The 22,404-nt window shown below is 37.4% G+C and overlaps 1 protein-coding gene across 7 annotated transcripts in view; it reads right to left on the reverse strand.

The window, feature by feature from the left end:
* Window positions 1–22,404, reverse strand: part of AFF2 (ALF transcription elongation factor 2) — a 383,765-nt gene that overhangs the window by 146,338 nt on the left and 215,023 nt on the right. For all 7 annotated transcript variants that reach the window (XM_087829415.1, XM_016203682.2, XM_087829414.1 and 4 more), the window contains one exon: window positions 958–1,002. In XM_087829415.1, the coding sequence (XP_087685541.1) occupies window positions 958–1,002 (45 nt within the window). The remainder of the gene's footprint in view (window positions 1–957; window positions 1,003–22,404) is intronic.

Below are 22,404 nucleotides of genomic sequence, written 5' to 3' on the forward strand. Positions count from 1 at the left end.
CTTAACAGGGGGAGTCTTAGAGGGAATTGCAGTGACTTTGGTAAGTGAGGAAAGGGGGTATGTGCAGAATTTTAACTGGCACACAGATTTTCTTTCCGCGATGAAAGTCCTACATGGTTTTCTTGTGGCCATACTGATAATCATTTATCATAATAACGAGCAATTATATACCACTTGGCAGCTTATAAGGGAATTAAGACAGGTATTATTGTACTTTTTTACAGACAAGAAAGAGTGATTCAGAAAGATGAAATAATCTGCCCAGATCATAGAAATGACAAATGGTAGAGGCAGGATTGGACCTCTCTTCCATGAATCTTATTTTTCATGTACCATATTGCCTTATGATGCCAAAAGCCACAAACAGGAGATACATTTTTCTGGCTTGGCTTTGGTTTTTCCTTTTGGCTAATCATTCACTTTGGGAGAGGTTATTGCCACCTTTTGTAAATTTGTGCTGCATCCATGCTATTCTCATGCACAAATTCACTCCCATCAGTATCATTTCCCATAACTTGCTATCATTTTTGTCTGTCTTCTTCTCCTCCTCCCATCCACACTTCCATATCTCATCCACTTATTATAGGCTACAATTTCCATAACCATGGGCCATCAATGGTATAGTGGGAGGCAAAAATGAGATCCCAGAAAGGAGAAAGGCAAAAATTTTGGGTAAGATGTTTGAATAGGGAAAGTTTCCTTAAAAAGGTGGTGAGTCCATCCAGACTCCAAAAGAAAGACCCATAAAGATGCAAGAATGGGACAGAAGGATGATGAGATTAGGAGACTAGTTTGATTAAGGGATGGACATGACAGGTAAGAAATGAGACATGAGGTATAAAACCAGAAGGGTCTTACATTATACTCCTGGAAACAGGACAGTAATTACTTTCAAACAGCTTAAGCAGATAGGTTGCTTCATTATTAAAAGACACAGAAATAAAAGTTTAAACTCACCCGCAAGATTTCTTCAACACAGCTTGGATCACTGGGAAGGCTCACCTAAAACAAAATAAACAGGAAAAAAATTAATCACAATCTAGTTACTTTCAGAGAAGTTTATTGCATACTATTTTTACTCTGTAGGAAAAATTATAAAGGAAGTAAATATAGCTGTCAATGTGTTTTTTCCTTATTTGTATTTACAAAGCAGTAAGTATCTGCAAATGGCCAATTTCATTTTACTTTAATGAAGCAGTAAGACCACAGTGCAAGGTGCAGAGAATGACTCATTCTGTCACCGATTTCCTGTGGGATGCTGAGCCATCCTTCCCCATTGTCCAGGTTTCACTTTGCACATCTATCCAAAGAAGGAGTTCAACTTCTAGATCTTTAAGGCCTCTTTGACTTTCTGACATAGTTTAGTGTGTTACTCATAATCATCACAGATTTTTAAAAGATGAGGCCTATATGAAACACTTCTATGATTAAATTAAGTTCTCTTTGAACTTATGAGTCCAACCAGATGCCTACAATTCTTATTGAAAACACTAAGGGTAAAACTCCTATGTAAATTGCATGCTTGCCTTGTCACTTAGAGAGACTCTTACAAATACACAAAGTTAATGTCATGAGCCATCTTTTTCAGTATGACAATTTCCTAATCAGTAAAAATTCAATAAACTAGCAGAAATGTACCGAGGACCTGAAAGTTGGATAACCACCTGGAAAAAGATTCCCTGGGAACGATGTCACCTATGTAGGCTATGGGCATCCCCCCAACATTCTTAATTCTGTCCTTCACACCTTCATTCTGTCCAGGATTGCAATATGATCATTTCTATCTCCAGCTCTTGTAAAGAGATCATTTGTTCTCTTTGATTCAGAGCACTTCCACAGAATCTACGTGTTCCGGGCCTCTTACAGGGTACGTAAGTCATAACCCCTTAGTTATTCTGATACACTGGAGTATGAACATAACTATATTTCAGAAATTAAAGACTAGAATACGGATCCAGTTTCCCTCAACATTAAAAAATATATATTAAAATCATCAGCAAATCTTAAATAAGCATTAAAGTTGCTATTGTGAATGCATAAATTTCAGCTAATATTTATTGAATACCTTGTTCATATAAAGTTACCTGCTCCAAGTAGCATAAAATCCCTAGTGGGGGAGGCAGGCTAAGAAAGAGTCACCAACAAGTGGCCATCCAGACTGGGTTATCTTGGGATAATTAATTGAATGTGTCCTCTTTCTATCTCAAAAATGTCCCAGTTAGGATGATAAATTATACAGTCACCCTTCCAAGAACAATCATATTCTAATGCTGGGTAGAACAGTAGAAGGAAAGGTTAAAAAAGCTGCCTGGGCACACATCGTAAAGAACCTTAAATGCAGATTTTCAGTAAAGAACCATAGGTGCTTTGGTCTAGCGCAGTTCGTTTGTTCATTCATCCATTCATTCAACAAGTATTTTTTGAGGGCCAGGGGTTGTGTCACCAGACTTGCAGTAGACACAGATACAGTGGGAAGCAAAAGGAAACACAGTTTCTTCTCTCATTGAGTTTGCAGATTCAAGAGGAAGGCAGATATGAAGAATCACATAGTTAATGTACAACAGTAACTGTGGAAAGTGCTACAAAGGAGGTCATCTCCTGGATACTAGTTATTCAAGATGAAAGGTTCCATGTCCAAATAAGTGTGAGAAATGCTGCAAACTATCCATCTGTTGGAGATTCATGATGCAAATTAAAGGCTCTGTGCCACCTATCTAATTGGCTTAATGTAGAACTTTCCAACTTTCTTGACTGAATTCTTAGATTTTTAGTATTCATGGTCCCCTCCCCCCATTAACAATTACTACCATTGCACAGAATGAGTACTTATAGAACATATACTGGGAGATAGTGGTGTATTACAAGATTACAGAACTCAGCTGAGTATTCTTTACAACAAATAAAATCTCATTCCATTGTTCAGTGCTCCAGGAATTGTATTTTCCAAGAAAATCCTTAAACTTTTTAACAAATATCTTCCCCAAACACAAAAGTCAAAATGATTATAGCAAACTCTTCAATCTTTTATATCATTATTGCTTTGGATCAGTGTGGGCTGCCTAAGCTAAAAATGTATGGCCCTCTCTCATGAAGAGGTCTCTGTTCCCTTTTTCCCACACAAATGCATAAACATTAATTTTTAAATAAAGAGGAAAAATATCAGCAATGTGCAGACCCAGCAAAAACAGTTGCTTATCAGCCTAAAAAGTTGGGTGGGAGTTCTGGCCCTACCATTTGGGAGCAGGACTTTGTAACTTTACTCCTTGTCCTGTTGTTCTTCTTACTACTTTATTATTAAGTCCAGTCTTCTCATCTTTTCAAGGTAAGATTTGACTCACTCTTGTCAACTGCAAATATCATCTCTACACCTGGTATTATAATTATCTATTTCCTTATGGGGGAAATGTTGTTAAAATAGAAAGAGTTGTGGACTCTGGGGCTTTACAGCAAATTTAATAATGATGTTGGGGTCAGTAGCACTCAGGATTGGGAAGAACTCTACAGACAAGGGCAGCCAAATAAATATGCATCCACACGGAGTGTTCAGATTATTGTAAAGGAGTGTTCCAAATACTAGAATCGAGCATTCACATGGAGCCACTAGTTCCACAAACTCATGTAGCCCTGTCCTACAGCTGTTTTCACTGCCAGACAACTACATTTGAGCTGCCAGTGATTTTCCATCAGCAAGTGTTTTTGAGTTAATCAGTATTTCCTCAGTGCCTAGAACAGTGTGAGGCATTGTGGATCGCTAATACCAATAAGTGTGAAACTTGGACTCTTTCTTTCTGAGTTACATGTCTAGATGGGATGGAAAAACAATTAGAGGTCCACTGGGATATACATTGTAAGGTAATCCTGACAAAGATAATAGGATGGCATTCATTCACTTCACCTATTCAGTTCTCCCATTTATTTCTTTAGACAGAAAAATCCTGATTGAATTCACACTGTGCTCAGAATGGTGCCAAGAGGGAGGATTTAAAGAACTAAAGACAACATAATTTGTGCCTTCAAGACTCCACGCAAACTGGGGAGACAAACATTTACAAGGGAAACAGACAATACTGAGAATACCATACAGGAGGTCTGATTTAGGTGTTTGGGAGAGGGTACCTACCGAGTTTACGGAGAGAGTCATGTCCGGCAGAAGCTCCCAGCTGCCTAGTTCCTGACTATAGTCCTCACTCCATATAGGAGTGAGAGGACAAGGACTTGACATGGCTGAGAAGTGGTGGGGCCACCTGAGGCCACTTCAGTCTCTGCTTCCTGAAGAGCTGCGCTGGGGGAAGAAAGCTGAACTGAGGCTAGGGCTCTGCCCAAATTTTGCCCAGTTGCACTTTCTCTCTCTCTCTCTCTCTCTCAGAGTGACACACCCCTCTCACAGTAATTCTGGAGTCACTTGGACAGGTGTGAAAGAAGACTGAGGAAGAGAGCTAGTGGTGACACTGGGGTTAGAACTGTTACTAGATGAGTAACCAAACTGCTGTTTGATTCCAAAGCCACCTACTCCTCTCTTTAAATCCTCTCATGAGTATTCAGATAGTCCACAAAGTGCAAGTTAGCCACTCAGAACTGCAGCATCTTTTTGCATTCCCCCTCTCCAATCCCTCTTCCTGGAGCAGAAAGCAAGCTTAATGCCACACAGGGAAGGCTGTGCTCTCCTCACTCTTGGCCCCAGAAAACCCTCTTGTGCTGGGCACAAATGTGGTCCTCTGAAGGCCGGGGCAGCAGGTGCACATCAGGCAGGTGGTGAGTTGACTGAGAGCCCTCACAAGTGCCTACCCTCTATGCATATGATAGTGTAGGCTGCCACCCCATGTAGCCACTGAGAGACCACACACAGATCATCTGCCTGGTAATAAATACATATCTTAGGAAATAATCAGGGAACTTTTAAATCATCAAATATTCAATTAACTGCAGCAACAATAAATGAATTGCATAGGATGGTTTAATCATTCTAGAATTAATCAGTTTAGAGCATACTTCTTGGCGATTAGGGTAATACAAGATATCAAAAATACCCTGGCTGTGGCATTTAGAGTCATAAGCAGCAGCTAGCCCTAATACAAAACATTGAGATTAATATAAAACATTAAAAGAATAATAATCACCACATTGTTAACCCAGCAGAGCTCAATGCACACCTCTAAATACATAATTATTAAGGGGTTGTGAGAGAAGATAGGTCATTTTTCCCCCTTAAAATCATCCTGATGTCATACCACAATACCTGGCAATGACTTCACAAAACAGGCTGACAACTCTGGGGGGGGGGGGGGGCTATAATGGGCCAGGGGAGGGTTGGGAGGATAGAGCTAAAATAAAATAAAAAAGAGAAAAACTCATGGGCATGGACAAAAGTGTGGTGATTGTAGGGGGAGAGAGGAGAAGTAGAAGAGGGTAAAGGGGGATAAATGGTGATGGAAGGAGACTTGATTTGGGGTGGTGAACACAATACATTGTACAGATGATGTATCATAGAATTCTGCACTTGAAACCTATATAATTTTGTTAACCAGTGTCACTCTAATAAATTCAACAAAAACAGGAAAAACTCAAAAGTTGCAAGTTTAATTGTCAATGAATGCTTGGATTTCCCTAAAAACTGCCAGTGACATATGGATAACACAAAATACTATGCTATTGGCCCAGTTAAATAACATCCATGACTGACACCCATGTGGCTTCTAAACTAATTCCATTTGTAGTTTCATTAACAAACTGCTACATTTATCCCCATGATTGGTTTATAACACATAGACCTCCCCTGACATGGCATTACTAATAAAATGAAAACTTAGGTTATATTATATTAATGAATGAGCTTTCTGTCCTTTCAATATTTTTAATCTGCATCATTGGTCATTTGTAAAAACAAGGTGCAGCAGCCTCAAAGGATTTATCTCCCCTCCCCATGCAGGGAGTCTACATTTTCCAGTTTGGAAAACTTCAAACCCAGTTCACATTAGGATCCTTCTGTCCCTTGCTTTCTGTCTTACCGTAACTTGTTCCTATTCTAGTTTGTATTCATGAGTCTATAATTAAATGAGAACAGTTAATATTACATAAGATGCAGACAGAAGTCCTCGGGTAATATAACTTTAATCAAAACAAAACAAAACAAAAAGATTTCACAGCAGTGACATGTTACAGCCAACTAGGTCATCTTCTAATTTCATTTTAATGGAGTCCTGGGTGTCCAAAGAGTTGATATTTACATTAAAATATTTTTTCTGGCCAATTTTTAAGGGAGTCAAGTGGTCAAAATATCCCATGGAAAACAGGCTAATATTCACCATTCCCTCTAAGAAAAGAAGGAACCAAAAGTAGAGTGTGAAGATCAAAGGAATTTAACATTTGCCATTTTAAGCCAAGTACAGATAATTACCTGTTGTCCAGAATGTTACACAGAACTAAAACTAAAAAGGTAGAAATAGCAATCACATTTTATTTATTTGAGCAAATAAATGAGATAATTTACTATATTTTCTTGGGGCATCGAGGGATAGTGGGAAAAGCCTGGTCTGAAGCTGGACAAACTTAGATGTTAATCCCAGCTCTGAAACCTGAACATGTCTGAGCCTCTGTTTCCCTCTGTATATAAGGAGAATAAAAAAATCCACTTCTACGATTGTTGTGGGGTTGAAATGACATGAGGTATATAAATGTACCTTAGACTGGTAAGGGTGTATCATAAATCTCTATCAAGACCTTCTATTTTAAGTTCCCTCTAAGGTCCTTGGAAAGGTGTCAGCACCCTGAGCCTTAGGACCATTTAGTAAATAGTTTGGTCACCTTGTAAATTGGCCTCTAGAAATCTTGTGAATGTCACTATTTATTAAATCCTATTCAGAGGCCAGTGTATTTAAGAGTCTAAGGCTGCTGCTGCTCCATCTGGTGATTCCCACTGAAGGTGACAAAGGAGACTAGAGATGGGACTTGAAGGGGTAAGAAAACAGGCAAAGAAGGGGGAGTGGAGATGGAAGGACTGGGGAAAGTTTGGATGATGTGCTTCATTATGAGCCCACCTCTTCACTGATTACATTAGGTATGAGCAACAGGGGAATGTATATGCAGCAAGACCCATCATCAGCTGAGAGTACCTAACGGCAGATGGAATTTCAAGAGTACTTAATTCAGTCAGCTCTGAATAGCCATTAGCTCACTGTTCATTTATTTGGTTTAATAACTGGTTTCTATACAAGAGTGACCTAAAAACAGGGAGGGGGGCTTTAATGTTACAGGAAAATAAGGTACAACATCTAGAAAGATTACCCTGCTTCTAGTCACCTGAGCTGGGCATTGAGGTCACTCTGGCTTCCCATATTCATGCCTAGGCTATACAGTCTCTGCTGGCCAGATTCTCCATAGTCAAATCCCTTCTGTACACATTCTCTGGGCTTCTCTCCTAGATCCTTAATTCTGTTGCTCACACTCAAGCTGTATCCTCTTAATTCTCTTTGCCAGCCTCCAGACTCGGACCCAACTCACTTGCCCCTTCCTGCCTGTGCTCTTCTCATTCTTCTGTCTGCTCTTGGTGCCTGCCTTACAACCCAAATACCTTACAGCTATGTTCTCTTCCTTTAGAAATTTCTGGGGAGGCATCTGACTCCCCAGGGCCCACAGAATAGACACCTCTGTCCTGTCTATATCTTGGTGTCACAATAAGAACCATTTAAAATTAAAGTTTTGATTCTACTAAATCCCTTCTTACTGCACTTCCATTAAAGTTAATGGGTATCTCATGTGCAGGCCCATAATCTCTTCTAGTAAAGGATGATACAGTAAAAACACAGATGTAAAATTGAAGTGAAGTAAGGCAATTTCTGAATTCTATTGATAGCCACCATTAACAGGGCTAACTAGCATGAGTTACATATATAAAAAAAGATATATCAGGAAACAAGTTCACTTTTGAATTTTGACAAACAGTAAATGTTGGAGTTTTTAGAGTTTTTAGATACACCTGACTGCTCCATGATTATAGCAAACTCTCATAGTATAGAGCAACTAAACAATTGCAAAGCAGTGATCTCACTTTCCAATAAATAAGATCTAATAAAATAGTGAAAAAGAAAAACATACTCATAGTCAGGATACAGTAGTTTCATGTACATGCTGTACCATGAATTAACTGTGTGATTTTGGACAATTCACTTCCTCACTCTCCAGTTCATACAAAGAAGGCATGGGGCTATATTACACATTCCCAGTATTTTGTATTTCATATAACAGTACAAAAATAATAGGGGATCTACATAAGATTATCAACTATTTAATTTTGTCATGAAAGCACTTTGCAAAAATCACACCCAAAAGGTAGGAAGGACAGGTATTTTTCTGGGTTTTTTTTTTTTTTTTTTTTTTTTGCAAATATGACAGCAAACTTATGCCAACATCAAACACAGTCACACATACCATTGTTTTCATATTTCCCATTTTGCCACAGAATAACACATTCACATTGGATTTGTTGCCAGGCAAGATGATCTCTCAGGTATCTTTTAGATTCTGTGATTTTATTCACCTTCTATTTATTCTATAATATTACATATATTTTATTCTATGTAGTAGTCCACTTCTCAACATTCAATTCTCTATCTCCTAAACATGGATTATTTTCATTGTGGATTCTTAATGCTAATTATCAAATCCCAGGTACATTCTCTCTTATCTTGTGGATGATTTTTTAATACATGGGAAAGCAAACAAATTTTTGTACTAACTAATACAAACATAATTAAGAAGCTAACCATTATGCATAAAGTCATATAAAGCATGTAGCATACATGTACTATAGGCCTCATCTGTAAAACTGGTTTAATGTCTTATTCATCCTAAGTTGAAACTGAATGAAAAGATCATTTACGGTACCTTTTGTTAAGAGTCCACATTCTATACAGAATAGCATATTATCTATCTTGTGTTATATATTCCAAAATCACACATGAATTCTTAGTGTCTAGGAAGGCAGAAGGAAAATTCAGGTAAGCATATTGTCCTTGAAGTCTAGAGAACAAAGTGTTTCAGGGAGAAAGTGTCTACGAAATTAAGGATGCAGAATTGGCCATTGGGTTGGGCAAGATCTAGGTCACTGATAATCTTGGTAAGAGTTGTTTCAGTGACATGTTGTGGATGCACACCTGACTGGAGTGAGAGGGGAAAATGGAGAAAGTGAGTAAACAATTTCTATTGTGAAAGAGAGCAGAGAAACCGGTGATAGGAAGTAGTGATGTGGAGGTCAAGGTTTTTTCTTTGTTTTTTAAAAGGGATGATATTAAGTCATATTTTTATACCAATGGGTATAATTCAATGGAAATGGGAAAAGTGTTAAAAATGAGAAAGTGGGTGATGGTAAAAGTGAAGTCCTTGAGAAGGAGAGAATGGACTGAGACACAATTGGAGAGGTTGGCCTGAAATAGGAGCATGGACACTTCTGGATACTACTTCCATTGTAAGCAGATCGGTTGAAGAAATTAAAGAGGAGAAGATGAGGTGGTACTTTTCTGATTGTATATATTTTTCTCTATGAAGTATTTGGCAAGGCCATCAGCTGAGAATGGGGGTGTTGTTATTGGAAATATGTGGAGAAAGGAAAGGTGAGAAATAGTTGTCTTCTAGAACAGCAACACGGATTTGCTATGGAAGTATAATAGAACTATCTGACAATATTTAAGGGAGAGAGAGAGAAAGAGCTAGCTACAGTGTGAAACTACAAGGAGATGCTGTATATATTGGGAATATGGAGACAGAGGGTGGAGGAGGCGGGAGAAAGGTGAGAGTTGGAGGCCAAGTAGCTCTGGTGATTTAGAAGGAGTTGGCACTCTGCTCCCCAATATTAGTTACAACTCTTTCCAACAATGATTAGCTAATTAACCAATTTGCAGCTCTCCAACTGCTCTAATCTATAAGAAGCTTCATTCTGAATGGAAGAAGAGAGCCTAAAAGTAGGAGTAATGATTTTTGGGGATCCTGCTGTGGTGAATACCATAGCATTACCCAGAAAGCCAGATGACATTAAGCCCAGGGCCAAATATAGTCCCAAAGCTTGAAGATCTCCTCTCTGGGCCTAAACGAATTCAACTCTGTCTCTAGGTAAACAGAGAACTCAATTAACCCATATTCTCCTGAGAGAGATCATTCCTATATAAACATTGGAAGGAGTTTCCAAATTGTTTAAAGAAGAGCAATTTTTAATTATTTAAATACTTTTGGTTTAAGCAAACATCTTACATATTGACTATGTGATTGTTAGCATGAAACATTTTAAAATATGATTATCTTTTATAACACACCTTTGACAAGTTCTTCAAAGCGTTTATGATTTCTAAAGATACAAGGACTTCTTCATGGTGGCGAATGAAGTGTGAGTTCAGGATTTACTGGTAGCTTCTGGAGTATCTAAGTTCTATAACCCCATTTATAAAAGAAACTTTTAAATATGTATCTTATTTTTTTGAAAGTCTTTTAGAAAAGAAGTTCTGTCCTTGGCATGCACAATCACTCAACCTAAAGAAACTACTTCAGTCTTCTACTAAATACATAGCTAATGATTCAAATGTCTCCTTTAAATCAAGAAACCAGGATTTCAGTTTGACTTATTACTAGCTAAATTTTCCTTAAAGCAGTGTAAGTAAAATAATATTTATAAATTGTGCCCATACATGCCCTCAATAAAAATGTGACAACACATTCCTATCAAGAATACACTTGATAGAAAGTGGCTCCACTTTCAGACTAACCTATAATGAACTTGGCACCTTCTTGACTCTCTAAACACTGCATTTAGGAGAGTCTTAATCGCCAGCGGATGACATTGAGATTCCACCAAAACAGACCTACAATTGCTCTTCTTTGACAGTGATGATCCTAAAGAACAAGCTGTGTGCGTGGGAACTGAATCCTACCCAGCTCCCCTATTATTGATAACTCTAATTAAAACACTTTTATCTATTAATGCCAAGTGACAGTGAAAAATATATTCAGGGAAGTTGACATTTTTTCTATACTTCTTAAATCTCTTAGACCTGCACCCACTTAAATGTGGTTTAACTGCTCACTAAAATGAAATGATAGCTAAGATGTCTAACTCACTTCCATTACATTTATACATTGCATTAATCAATTCTACATCTCCAATAATGTACAGACCAAACTCATATGCAAGATGTAATTAAAGAGAAGTAAAAAAATGTTAAGAAACAACACTGAGATTTAAACACAGAAGTGAATGTTTAGTCTCAAATTAATGAGCAGCTATGCTAAGTAAGCATGTCCATTAATCTGTAATGAGGATTTTAAACACATTAAAACTTCCTAATACAAAAATTTTTGCCTTATTTTTATCCAATAACAAATAAGCCAATAATTTTCTGGCTCTAAGTGACACTATTAACTGTTAAGGTACACTTTATTTGACAAACCCTCCATTCGAATACTGTAAAACCAATTAGTTTGTCTGTTTTAAAATGTGTTTCTTGGTATCTTTCATGTGATTTTTTTTTTCTGAAAGAAATGTAAATAGGTCAACGTAGGTGCCTGACTTTGTTTTAAAAATTATGACACAGTATCTATAGGTTTTCTACCCGGTTAGCAATACAAATGAATTGAAAGACAATTTCCATTTTCAGGTCACAATCTCAAATTGTTCTCCTGATAAGCAAACTGTATCAGAGTAAAAGCTTGATTACCATGAGTATGGTCTGGTATTTGAGAATGGAAAGTTGCTAAAATTACCACTTTGTTCAATTATAAATAATGATTTACAACCCTGGCCCTTAGCTTTCTGTTTTGTTAAGTGACCTGGCATTGTTACCTGTCTCCTGCTACCTCCAGCCTTTCCCCAAAATGTGTGTCCAGAAAATAATTCTCTAAAATTGGAGTTTATTCCTGGTGCTTTTATTTAAAAACACCACATTTTTTTACACATTTTTGTTGGCAGAAAAAGTCAATAGAACAAATATAAGAAGTTCCTGTCTGTTAAAGTTTCCCTGGACCTTACTTAGCAACTCCAGTTAGCTAGAGAGATAGCCCCAAGACTCCAATTGCCCAGCATTTATGGGACACTCTTAAACACCTGGCTCATGGAAGGATATGGAACTTTTTCAGAAAATCAGTCTGCAAACTCAGACCTTTGACACTCTGTCATAAAGAAGGTCTGTGGCATTCATTGTGAGCCCACTCTGTGAAGAATCTCAAACACATTGTATTATATACTGAATACCAAAGTATGCAGGATAAACAGACACCTGGCAGGTGTTTATAATTCCAGGTATAATTACAACATATTACTGATACAAATAAAAGAAATTCAGTGAAATAACCATACTTAATCCTGACTAGAATCAATGTGTTGGGGTACTTCCAAACTTGGAACTTGGAAATTTTGTTCAAGTCAAGAAAATAGGCCCTGGCTGGTGTGGCTCATTTGGTTGGAGCATCATCCTGTGCACTGAAAGGTGGCAGGTTTGATTCCTGGTCAGAACACATACACAGGTTGCAGGTTTGATCCTTGGTTGGGGCACATGCAGGTGGCAATTGATCAACGTTTATCTCTCTGTCTCTCTCTTTAAAAATCAATAAAATTTAAAAAGAAAAAAAAATTTTTTTAAAAAGAAAATTGTCCCAGATGGAAAATATACATTGCATCATTGCTATGCACAGTACACTGTACTAAGCATTATGGGAAATTCACCACATGATAAAGAATAAATGTCCACAGGGAACATATACTCTGGATGAGTAAAGAAGACTTACATACATAAAATGAGTAAATTACAATGCAAGTTGGCACATATTTTCTGATTTCTAAATCAGGCACATAGACAGAAGAATTTTTCTTTGAGTGGGTATGGGAACCAGTTTCAGTTACATGACTTAGATGGCCAAATATGGCAATTTCCTGAATATCTAATATGGGGAGAATGAAAATGATTATTTCAAAACAGGACTATTCTAGAAATTCTAAGCTGCCTGGTGATCCTACTTTATAAGGATAGATGAGTGGCTTTGACAATAACTATAATAAGAAGTTGCAGAGGAGAAAGCTGTCCATGAATCTGGGGCAGTCAGGCAAGGAAGTGAGACTTGACCTTAACTTTGAATAATGGGAAAGATTCAAATAGGTGGTGACTATGGCACTGTATGACTTTGGTCAAGTCACAGTTTCTCCACATATAGAACAAAGGGGTAGACCTAGAATCTAATATGTAAAGTGACCCAAATCTGTTAAAATGCAAATTAATTTCAAAACTTCAACTAGTGTTCATTAGCTGATCTCTAATAGACGTCTCCAATCTAAAATGAAAAGCTATACATTTCACAGGTACAGAGCCCCCATGATGTATAGAAGTAAAAATGTCAAGCCATTCCAGTAAATATTTTCAAAATGGAAACTGACAATATGTTTTAGAACATCAATGGAAGCATTAAAATGTGGGCAGTTTAATTTTTAATATCAGGTAGACCACAATGACAATTAGATGTCATTTTCAAAAATAGCATGTTGACCCCAAAGTGTCTCAATCATGTGAGAGCTTCTTGCTGAGAGGTTATTGCTGATTGGTAGTGAAAATATAATGTATACTTAGCTAAATCAATAAACTTGAAACTCAAACATGTAGAAATGGCTCTGTTTGAAAAGATTATTTTTAAAACTCCCATAATAGTTCCTAAATCTTCCTTTTTTAATAGAGATTTGATAATGTATTAAGACCACCAGACATTAAGTGTTCTTGAGACATTTTCAACTGTCAGACCAGAAAGATTTTTATCTTATGCAATCAACCCAAAGCCTCAAAGGTGCAGTGTTAGAGCACGAATCTATTTCACTAGACAGTCATTGAAATTACAATTCAAAGTTCAACTTACTTTTGCATTTTCTACTGCAATACTTTTGGCAGCCCAGGAAAGAAAGTCAAAACCTGGTTTCCAATGGAGAACACTTCTAGTGGTTTCTAAATGTTTGCAGCAATAATTCCTTCTTGTCAAAGAGATCAGCAGTCCCTGACCTTCATTAATTTACTTTCAATAACTGCTGCTCACTCTTAGGAAGCCCTTCTTTACCTAAGGATGTTGACCTGCAGTTGGGCCCCTTCAGAAACAGACACAAAGAGACACTGATATAATATTAGAAGACTGGGAAATTCCACTTAGTGACCCTCACAGATTCTACAACTTCCACTTATTCTCACTGATGCCATGAGCACAAAACAAACAAACAAACAAACAAACAAACACGATTTGTGGTGAAGATATATAGCTGGAATCTATAAAGCTCCCAATTCAAGATAAATAAACTCATCAATACACATTACACTATAAAGTGTTATTTGAAGATCTTTAGAATCAGTTTCAAGGTCTTTTTTCTTTCAAATGGATTATCATAAAGAAAAGAGACTTTAAAATTTTGTAATATACCAATTTAATTGATGTGATTACTAATATTTAGTGTACATTTAGTTGGGTATCTATAAGGTTATGGGCTGAGGGCGTAAAGTAAATGAAATTTTATTATGATCACACTGATCTTGAAATTATGTAACCTAGCACTTATGTACACTTATAAAATACATTTCATTATTTTCCAAATGCTTTGCCTTTGTTTTATAATTCATGCTCAGGAAGAAAACATACCTTACCAGGGTGCTACAAGGTTTTTAAGCAGTATCTACTACCTATTTTGTAATGGTAACCTTTCCAATTAGTATTTTCAACATCTTCAGTTTCTCTTCTCTATAAAAGATCATTTAAACCCAAATAAAATTTCCTAAATCCTTAATATGAAGATATTAACCCCTTAATTCAAAACTCTAAGAAGAGCATTTAAGTGAGGGTGATATTAAAAATATCTCTATTTTATTGCTACTAAGACCAATGCTTATACAAATAATCTCTTGGAAGTTTAGAGTCCTTACTAGGTTACAGAGTACTTTCACATGCTCTGCACTCCCTACTCCCTCTGCCCCCACCCCTATAATTCCTTCCTCACAAAAACCCTATGAAGTAGGCAAAGAAGATTGAACAAGCTTCATTTAAAAAATTTAAAAAACTGAGGTTTCAAAAAGTTACATGATTTGTCTGAGCATTTATGGCTACTTAGTGGTGAAGACTAGGCCATTGGTTTTCAGCTACTCAATGCAGCATATCTTCCACTATTTAATGCTGCTGGTCTCTAAACATAGACTTATTCACAGAGTTCCCACTAAAGTCATAGGAATTCAGGAGCCAAGTTCATAAACTTCAATGAAGGTTCCCCTCTAAGATGACAGGATAATTATCTCTGTTATAGGACAAATGATTTTATCACAAATTCCAAACTGACTATCAACATAAAAGACAATAAGCACTGATGGTATAAAAAGAGAGGAAGAAGAGCATCTTGAAGTAACATCATCTGTACAATCTTGTGTTAAGCATTGAGGACTCGGGTGCCACATTAAGGTCAGCACCTGCTACTCCAGTGCTTATCTCCTCCTTTAGCTTTTGTTTCTTGGCCATTTTACATCTAATTAAAATTCATACAGGTTGTCAGTCCAAATATGCTAGAAACCTGTCCTCCTATAAACATCCACAGTCAATATTAATTTTAGAAATCACAAATTTGTGATGCAGTGAGCTTACTGATGTCATGCCAAGACTGGGATAAAGAAAGACACTTGCTCACTCCACACAATATAACCTTCTCCTTTTATTACTTTATTGAAGGAAAAGGGAAACAGCCAACTAAAGCTGGCAGGGCACCCTTTCATCTTTTGAAATTTGGTTACTTATAAAAGATGAGCACTCTGGAAAAAAAGTTGCCTCTGACAACTATTACAGGTGTGGTATTGGCCTTTGGCCTAAATCACTAAAATGTTGACTGTGATCTGCTAAATCTGATGGAGGGCAAGGAAGAGAAGGATCAGGTAATATGTGAAATAACTCTAATGATAAATGTGCCATCTGTTACATGCAAAGCTAATGCTATTGGTTTATTCTCAATGAAATACTTTTTAGTTTCTTGTCCTATAATGTATACACTTACCTCATGATACACTCTTGACAGAGAAAGGTTGTGAGGATTATAAACTCCAACATTCTAACATGCAACCTATTTTAAAGATAAGGACAATTGAATTGCAGAAAGGTGAAAGTTTGCTCAAGGTCACACAGCCATGTGAATAGAAGGCCTGGGAATAACTTCTGGTCCATCTGACTAAAAAGGCCAACTTTTTGTAGTTATAGTATACAACCACTGCTTACAGAACTACCATAACAAGGGACTCATTATTTCATAATTCCATTTGATTCAATTCAATTCAATCAACTCAAGAAGCTCTAATCAAACTTCTACTGGAATAGCTAATAGATCTATCTGGACAGTTTCTTTTGTATTCTATTGGGAAGTGATGGGAGATGAGTTGTGCCCCATCTTATCCTTGAAAACAAATACTAAAAAGAATATATCTTAAAACATTAGTGTGATAACAGTAATTATTAAAACTGCAATGAAAAGATGTCTGAGAAAGCATTGTGTAAACAAGAACAGAAGACACATAAAAAGGCAGGCAAAGTCTGGCACATTTTTGACATGCTAGCTCTCTAGTCACCCAGCATTGCAGGTCCCACACTCCCTCACCATCACCACCAAAGGCTGTATCATCAGGAAGTCAGGATCTAGCTTTGCCTCAAACTAGCTGTGTTAGGAAACAGGCTGGAGCTCCTACTTAGATTTTTAGGCTGTAGAGCATGGTGAGGCAGAGTGGTCATGGTCATTGCCTTGGCTTCCATAGCACCATTTTCAGTCTAAATAATTGAGTCAATCAAAGTAAAGCAATGATGAAATGTAATGATAGCAAATTAGAAGTATTGAGAAGAGATTAGGTGAATAAAATCATTTAGTAAATTATGATTTAAGTACAGAAAATAATAGTACTTATTAATTTCTGGAGAGATACATATTGCAGCATTGCAAATGCCCTATTTTTGTAAATGATCCATCCATCCATATCTCCTTTATGATGGTGTCATTTCAAAAGTGAAATTTGGCATAATAAGTGGTATTTCTTTTTTAAAAATTTATCTTCACTGTTGAAAGTATTACAAATGCACCCTTTTCCTCCCCCCATTGATCCCCTAAACCTTGCACCACCCCCCCAGGCCTTCTCCACACTATTGTCTGTGTGCATGGGTTGTGCATATATGCATATAAGTTCTTACATTAATCTCTCCCCACCCACCCCTACCTTCCCTCTGAGATTCTTCAGTCGGTTCCATGCTTCTATGTCTCTGGATCTATTTTGTTCATGGGCTTATTTTGTTCATTACATTCCACATATGAGTGAGATCATGTGATATTTGTCTTTCTCTGACTGGCTTAGCATAATACTCTCCAGGTCCCAACATGCTGTCTCAAAGGGTAAGGGATCTTTTGTTTTTACAGCTGCATAGTATTCCATGGTGTAAATGTCTGAGAAGATGCTTGATATGATTTAAATCTTCTTGAACTTGTGGACATTTGTTTAGTGTCCTAACATATGGTCTGTCTTTGAGAATTTCCCATGTGCACTTGAGGAAAATGCATATTCTGCAGTTTTGGGGTGAAATGTTCTGTAAATGTCAATTAAATCCATCTGATCTAGTGTGTCATTTAGAATCACTGTTTCCTTGTTGATTTTTTGTCTGGAAGATCTATCCAGTAGTCAGTGGGGTGTTAAAGTCCCCTACTATGACTGCATTGCTGTCTATCTCTCCTTTAAAGTCCTCCAGAAGTTTTTTTTTTTTCCCAGCCTGTGTGAGTCTTTTGTTCTGAGGTGGGTCTCTTGTAGGCAGCATATGTTTGGGTCTTGTTTTCTTATCCATTCAGCTATGCTGTCTTTCGATTGGGACATTTAACCCATTTAAATTTAAGGTTATTATTGATAGATACTTAGTATTCCCTTTTTATTTCTTTATGCCTATGTTTCTCATTCTCTCTATTTCAACTTCTTATTACAGCAATCCCTTTAACATTTCCTGCAATGCTGGTTTGGTAGCAATGAATTCCTTTAGCTTTTTTTTTTTTTTTTTTTTTCTGAGAAGGTCTTTATTCCACCATCTATTTTGAATGATAGCCTTCCTGGATAGAGTGGTCTTGGTTTCAGATCCTTGTTTTGCATTACCTTGAATACTTCATGCCATTCCCTTCTGGCCTGTAGAGTTTCTGATGAGAAATCAGCTGACAGCCTTATGGGATCTCCTTTGTAGGTAACAGGTTGCTTTTTTCTTGCTGCCTTTAAGATACTCACTTTGTTTTGGATTTTTGGCATTTTCATTATGATGGGTCTGGGCATGGGTGTCTTTGGGTTCTTCTTGCTTGGGACTCTCTGTCCCTCCTGAATTTCTGTGACTTTCCCTCACCAAGTCAGGGAAGTTTTCTGTCATTATTTCTTCAAACGGGTTCTCTAACCCTTGCTTACTTTCTACATTTCCTGGCACCCTTATGATGCGAATATTGTTGTTTCATGTTGTCCCACAGCTCCCTTAAACTGTCCTCCAGTAGTTTGTTTTTTTCTTTTTGGTTCTCTGATTAATTTTTTCTACCCGTCTTCTAATTTGCTGATCCGATCTTCAGCTTCCTCTAATCTGCTGTTCATTTTTTTTTTTTTAATTTCTACATCATTCTTAATTTCCTGCATAGTTTCCATTTCTTTACTCATGCTGTTGTGCATCCTTATGATCAGAATTCTGAACTCTAGCTGATAGCTTGCTTATCTCCATTTCATTTAGCTCTTCCTCTGGAGAATTCTTTTGTACTTTCATTTGGGCTTTTTTTGTCTCCCCATCTTGGCTGCCTATTTGTATTTGTTTCTAATTTGTTTCTATGTATTAGTTAGATCTTCTAGGACTCCCAGCCTTTTGGATGGCCTCTGGTGCATGACAATGTCAGACGCTGCCTGTGACTGTCCTTGAGTACCTCATTTGAAGTTTTCTGCACTCCACAGATTGTGGTTTTCTCTGCTTGAGCTGGGTGTGTTTAGACAGGACTAAGATGTGCTCCAAGGTCTACTTTTCTAAGCCCTGGGTCCAGATGCAAATCAAGCAAAGACTCAAAGCACCCAGAGGCTGTTATTCAGTCTTTTAATGAGCCTCAGGCTGTAGAAACACCACAGGGTGGGGTGAGGTTTTCAATGGGTGAGGCAATTGTTTTCCCCCAGGCAAAAGCTACTTAGACCACAAGGGTCTGCCTGAGAAAGATATCCTCTGCTGTATGGGGGAATGACTCAGCACAGGGATCCAGATGACTGCCCTATGAGCTCTATTCCCCTGCCAGCACCTCTAGATTCTCCTCACACAGCTCCAATCCACTCTTTCCTCCCTGTGCTGGAGCCCAAGGTGAGCAGCTGCACATGAAATGTTGTGCATTGGCCTTTTAAGAGGGTGCCTGCATTTCCAGCTGTCTCTCCTTCACAGACAGAAACTCTGCTGCTTTTCACAGCTGGATGTTATATGGGAACCTTTCTCAGTTCTGGAGCTCTTAGTTGGGGAGCCAGCTTGGGGTTTAGGCCCCAGAGTCCTCAGTGGGAACCCGCCACAGCTGCGATATTCCTCCAGAGCTTCAGCCGGTGCCTGTGGGAACCTGTTGAGCTTGCTCAAGCCCCCACACTTCCTACTCATCTCTATGTGGTCTCCACTTTTCCTCCTTGGTTATGAGGGTGCTCTCCAGCTCATCTTCAGTTGGTTATTCAGGGTGTTTTTTTATATTTTAGTTGTATTTCCAGTTTGGTCCTGGGAGAGTATCAGCGTAGCTTCCACTTAATCTGCTGCCATCTTGGAATCTCACTAAGTGGTATTTTGAAAAGTTTAGGCAATTCCCTGTCTCTTTCCTTTCTTTACCTTAACTGCCCAATTTTACTAATGCAGTCCCAAAATCTAGCCCTTAGGGAAGAGCCACACCAAAGGGCAAATGATCAATTGGGTTCCCTAATTAGGCATTGTGGTATACATATTCCATCATCCAAACCAGCACTTAACAGCCACCTCCTGGCCTAGTGCATCTAGACTCTAAAGTGAACACTTGGGGTTGCTTTTCCCAAGGCACAATAAATGCTATAGGCAGACCACTCCAGCACTGGCATATTACATAATTATTTTTACAGCTTAACAGTATACTGTGTTAAAGGTAAGATGCAAAATGAAAAACATGTGTGAACACAGCTTTTTGGTGTTATACCTTTAGTATTAAAATGGTCATATAAATGCTTATTGTTTATAGAAATGCTTATTGAGCACTTACAATGGGCCAGGCCTATATCTTTAATCGTACTTAATCTCCGTGACAACACTATGATGTAGGCTTTATTATCCCCATTTTTTTTAAATGATAAAAGTGAGGTTAAGTAATTTGCCCAAGGTCACACAGTTAATATGTGAAAAAACCAAGATAGAAAACCATGTCTGTATGACTTCAAACTTGTGTTCCTAAGCATTGTATAAGAACACTGAATCCAAATTATATGATCAAAAAACAAGGTATGTAGTAGCTCCTATTAAAAATGAGTTGTTATGTAGTATTTCACTTTGTAGAACTTTTTTTTGTCCCAATACAACATAATGTTGTAAACATGAAAATACAAGTTGCATTTCTTTTTTTCTTTTTTTAAAATATATCTTTATTGATTCCAGAGAGAGGAAAGGAAAGGGAGAGAGAGAGAGATAGAAACATCAGTGGTGAGAGATTCATGGATCGAGCCCACAACCCGGGCATGTGCCCTGACCGGGAATTGAACCCTGATCACCTGGATCCCAGGTCAACGCTCAACCGCTGACCCACGCCCGGCTGGGCACAAGTTGCATTTCAATGAGCCTAGTTCTTCCATTGTTCTGATAAGCATAAAGTTATAATAACCTACCTCTGTAGGATAAAGAAGATATCATGTTTATTTCTTTGCATTCACATCTACTATGGCCAATGCAATCTCTTTAAACTATGTGAAATATAATGTTTAGTTCAATGGGCTATTTCATAAGATTTCAAAGAGAAACTGATTAAAATGGCAATGAAAGAATTTTATGCCTTTTATCTTTCTACAGTAGTACCTCCCTCAACCATGGTTTTGCTTTCTGTGGTTTTATTTACCTGCTGTCAATGTGGTCCAAAAATATTAAATGGAAAATTCCAGAAATAAACAATTTATAAGTTTGAAGTTGCACACCATTTTGAGTAGTGCATCAAACATCATCCCACTCTGTCCAGCCCGGGATGTGTACCACCCCTTTGTCTAGCATATCCATGTTGTATATCCTACCCATCTGTTAGTCATTTAGTAGCTAGCTATGTCATTTATCAGATCTCCTGTCACAGTATCAAAATGCTTGTGTTCAAGTATCCTTTATTTTATTTACTAATGGCCCCAAAGCACAAGAGTAGCCTAATACTAGGTCACAATGCCTAAGTCATTCACCTCACTTCATCTCATCAAGTAGGCATTTGTACATCATTACAATAACAAGAAAGGTGAGTACAGTACAATATTTTGAGAAACAGAGAGAGAGAGAGAGGAGAGAGAAGAGACCAAAGTCTCATAACTTTTATTACAGTATATTTTTATAATTGTTATATTTTATTATTACTTATTATTGTTAATCTCTTATTGTGCCTAATTTATAAATTAAGCTTTATCATTAGTATGTATATATAGGAAAAATGTACCTTATATAGGGTTCAGTGCTATCCACAGTTTCAGGCAACCCCTGGGGTCTTGAAAAGCATCCCCAGTGGATAAGGGGAGGACTATTGTATATAAGAAATTAAATCAAACTAGAAGGTAAGATTATTTTGAGACTGTTGGATAAAGACTAGTAATTCAGTAGTAAAAGTTTAAAAATATTTAATTTTGCTTAGCATAATATTCTTAAGGTCCATCCATGTTGTCACAAATGGTGTCTTTTGGTGGTGGGCACACAGTGCAATATACAGATCTTGTATTGTAGAAATGTATACTTGAAACCTATATGATCCTATTAACCAATGTCACCCAAATAAAAAAAGATTTAATTGACTTTCTGTGGGTTTCTATATGTGAAACTTTAGTGTTTCTCTCTGCAAATGTGAAATATGTATGGAATAGCACATATAGTATAAATATGCATTGTCCCACAATTGATAATTTAATGGCAAAATGGGTCTTCCTTAAGGGAATTTCAAGGCCAAATTTTTCAAAGGCTGTATTTCTCACAAGTTACCTCTAATGGGTTCACTACTGGTTTGTTTATTGTGTTAGGTTCTAATCAGAGAAACCTTACACTTTCTAGTATTATCATCATCCAAAAGCTTTCAAAGTGAACATGCCTTGTAGCCCAGTCATGTTTGGAATGTTTCTTTCACCTTGATTGTGGTCAAGCTAACCCTTTGGCAACCAGTTCCACTGTCTGGTCAAG

The sequence above is a fragment of the Miniopterus natalensis genome, chromosome X (assembly GCF_054644295.1).
Source record: "Miniopterus natalensis isolate mMinNat1 chromosome X, mMinNat1.hap1, whole genome shotgun sequence".
Taxonomy (NCBI): domain Eukaryota; kingdom Metazoa; phylum Chordata; class Mammalia; order Chiroptera; family Miniopteridae; genus Miniopterus; species Miniopterus natalensis.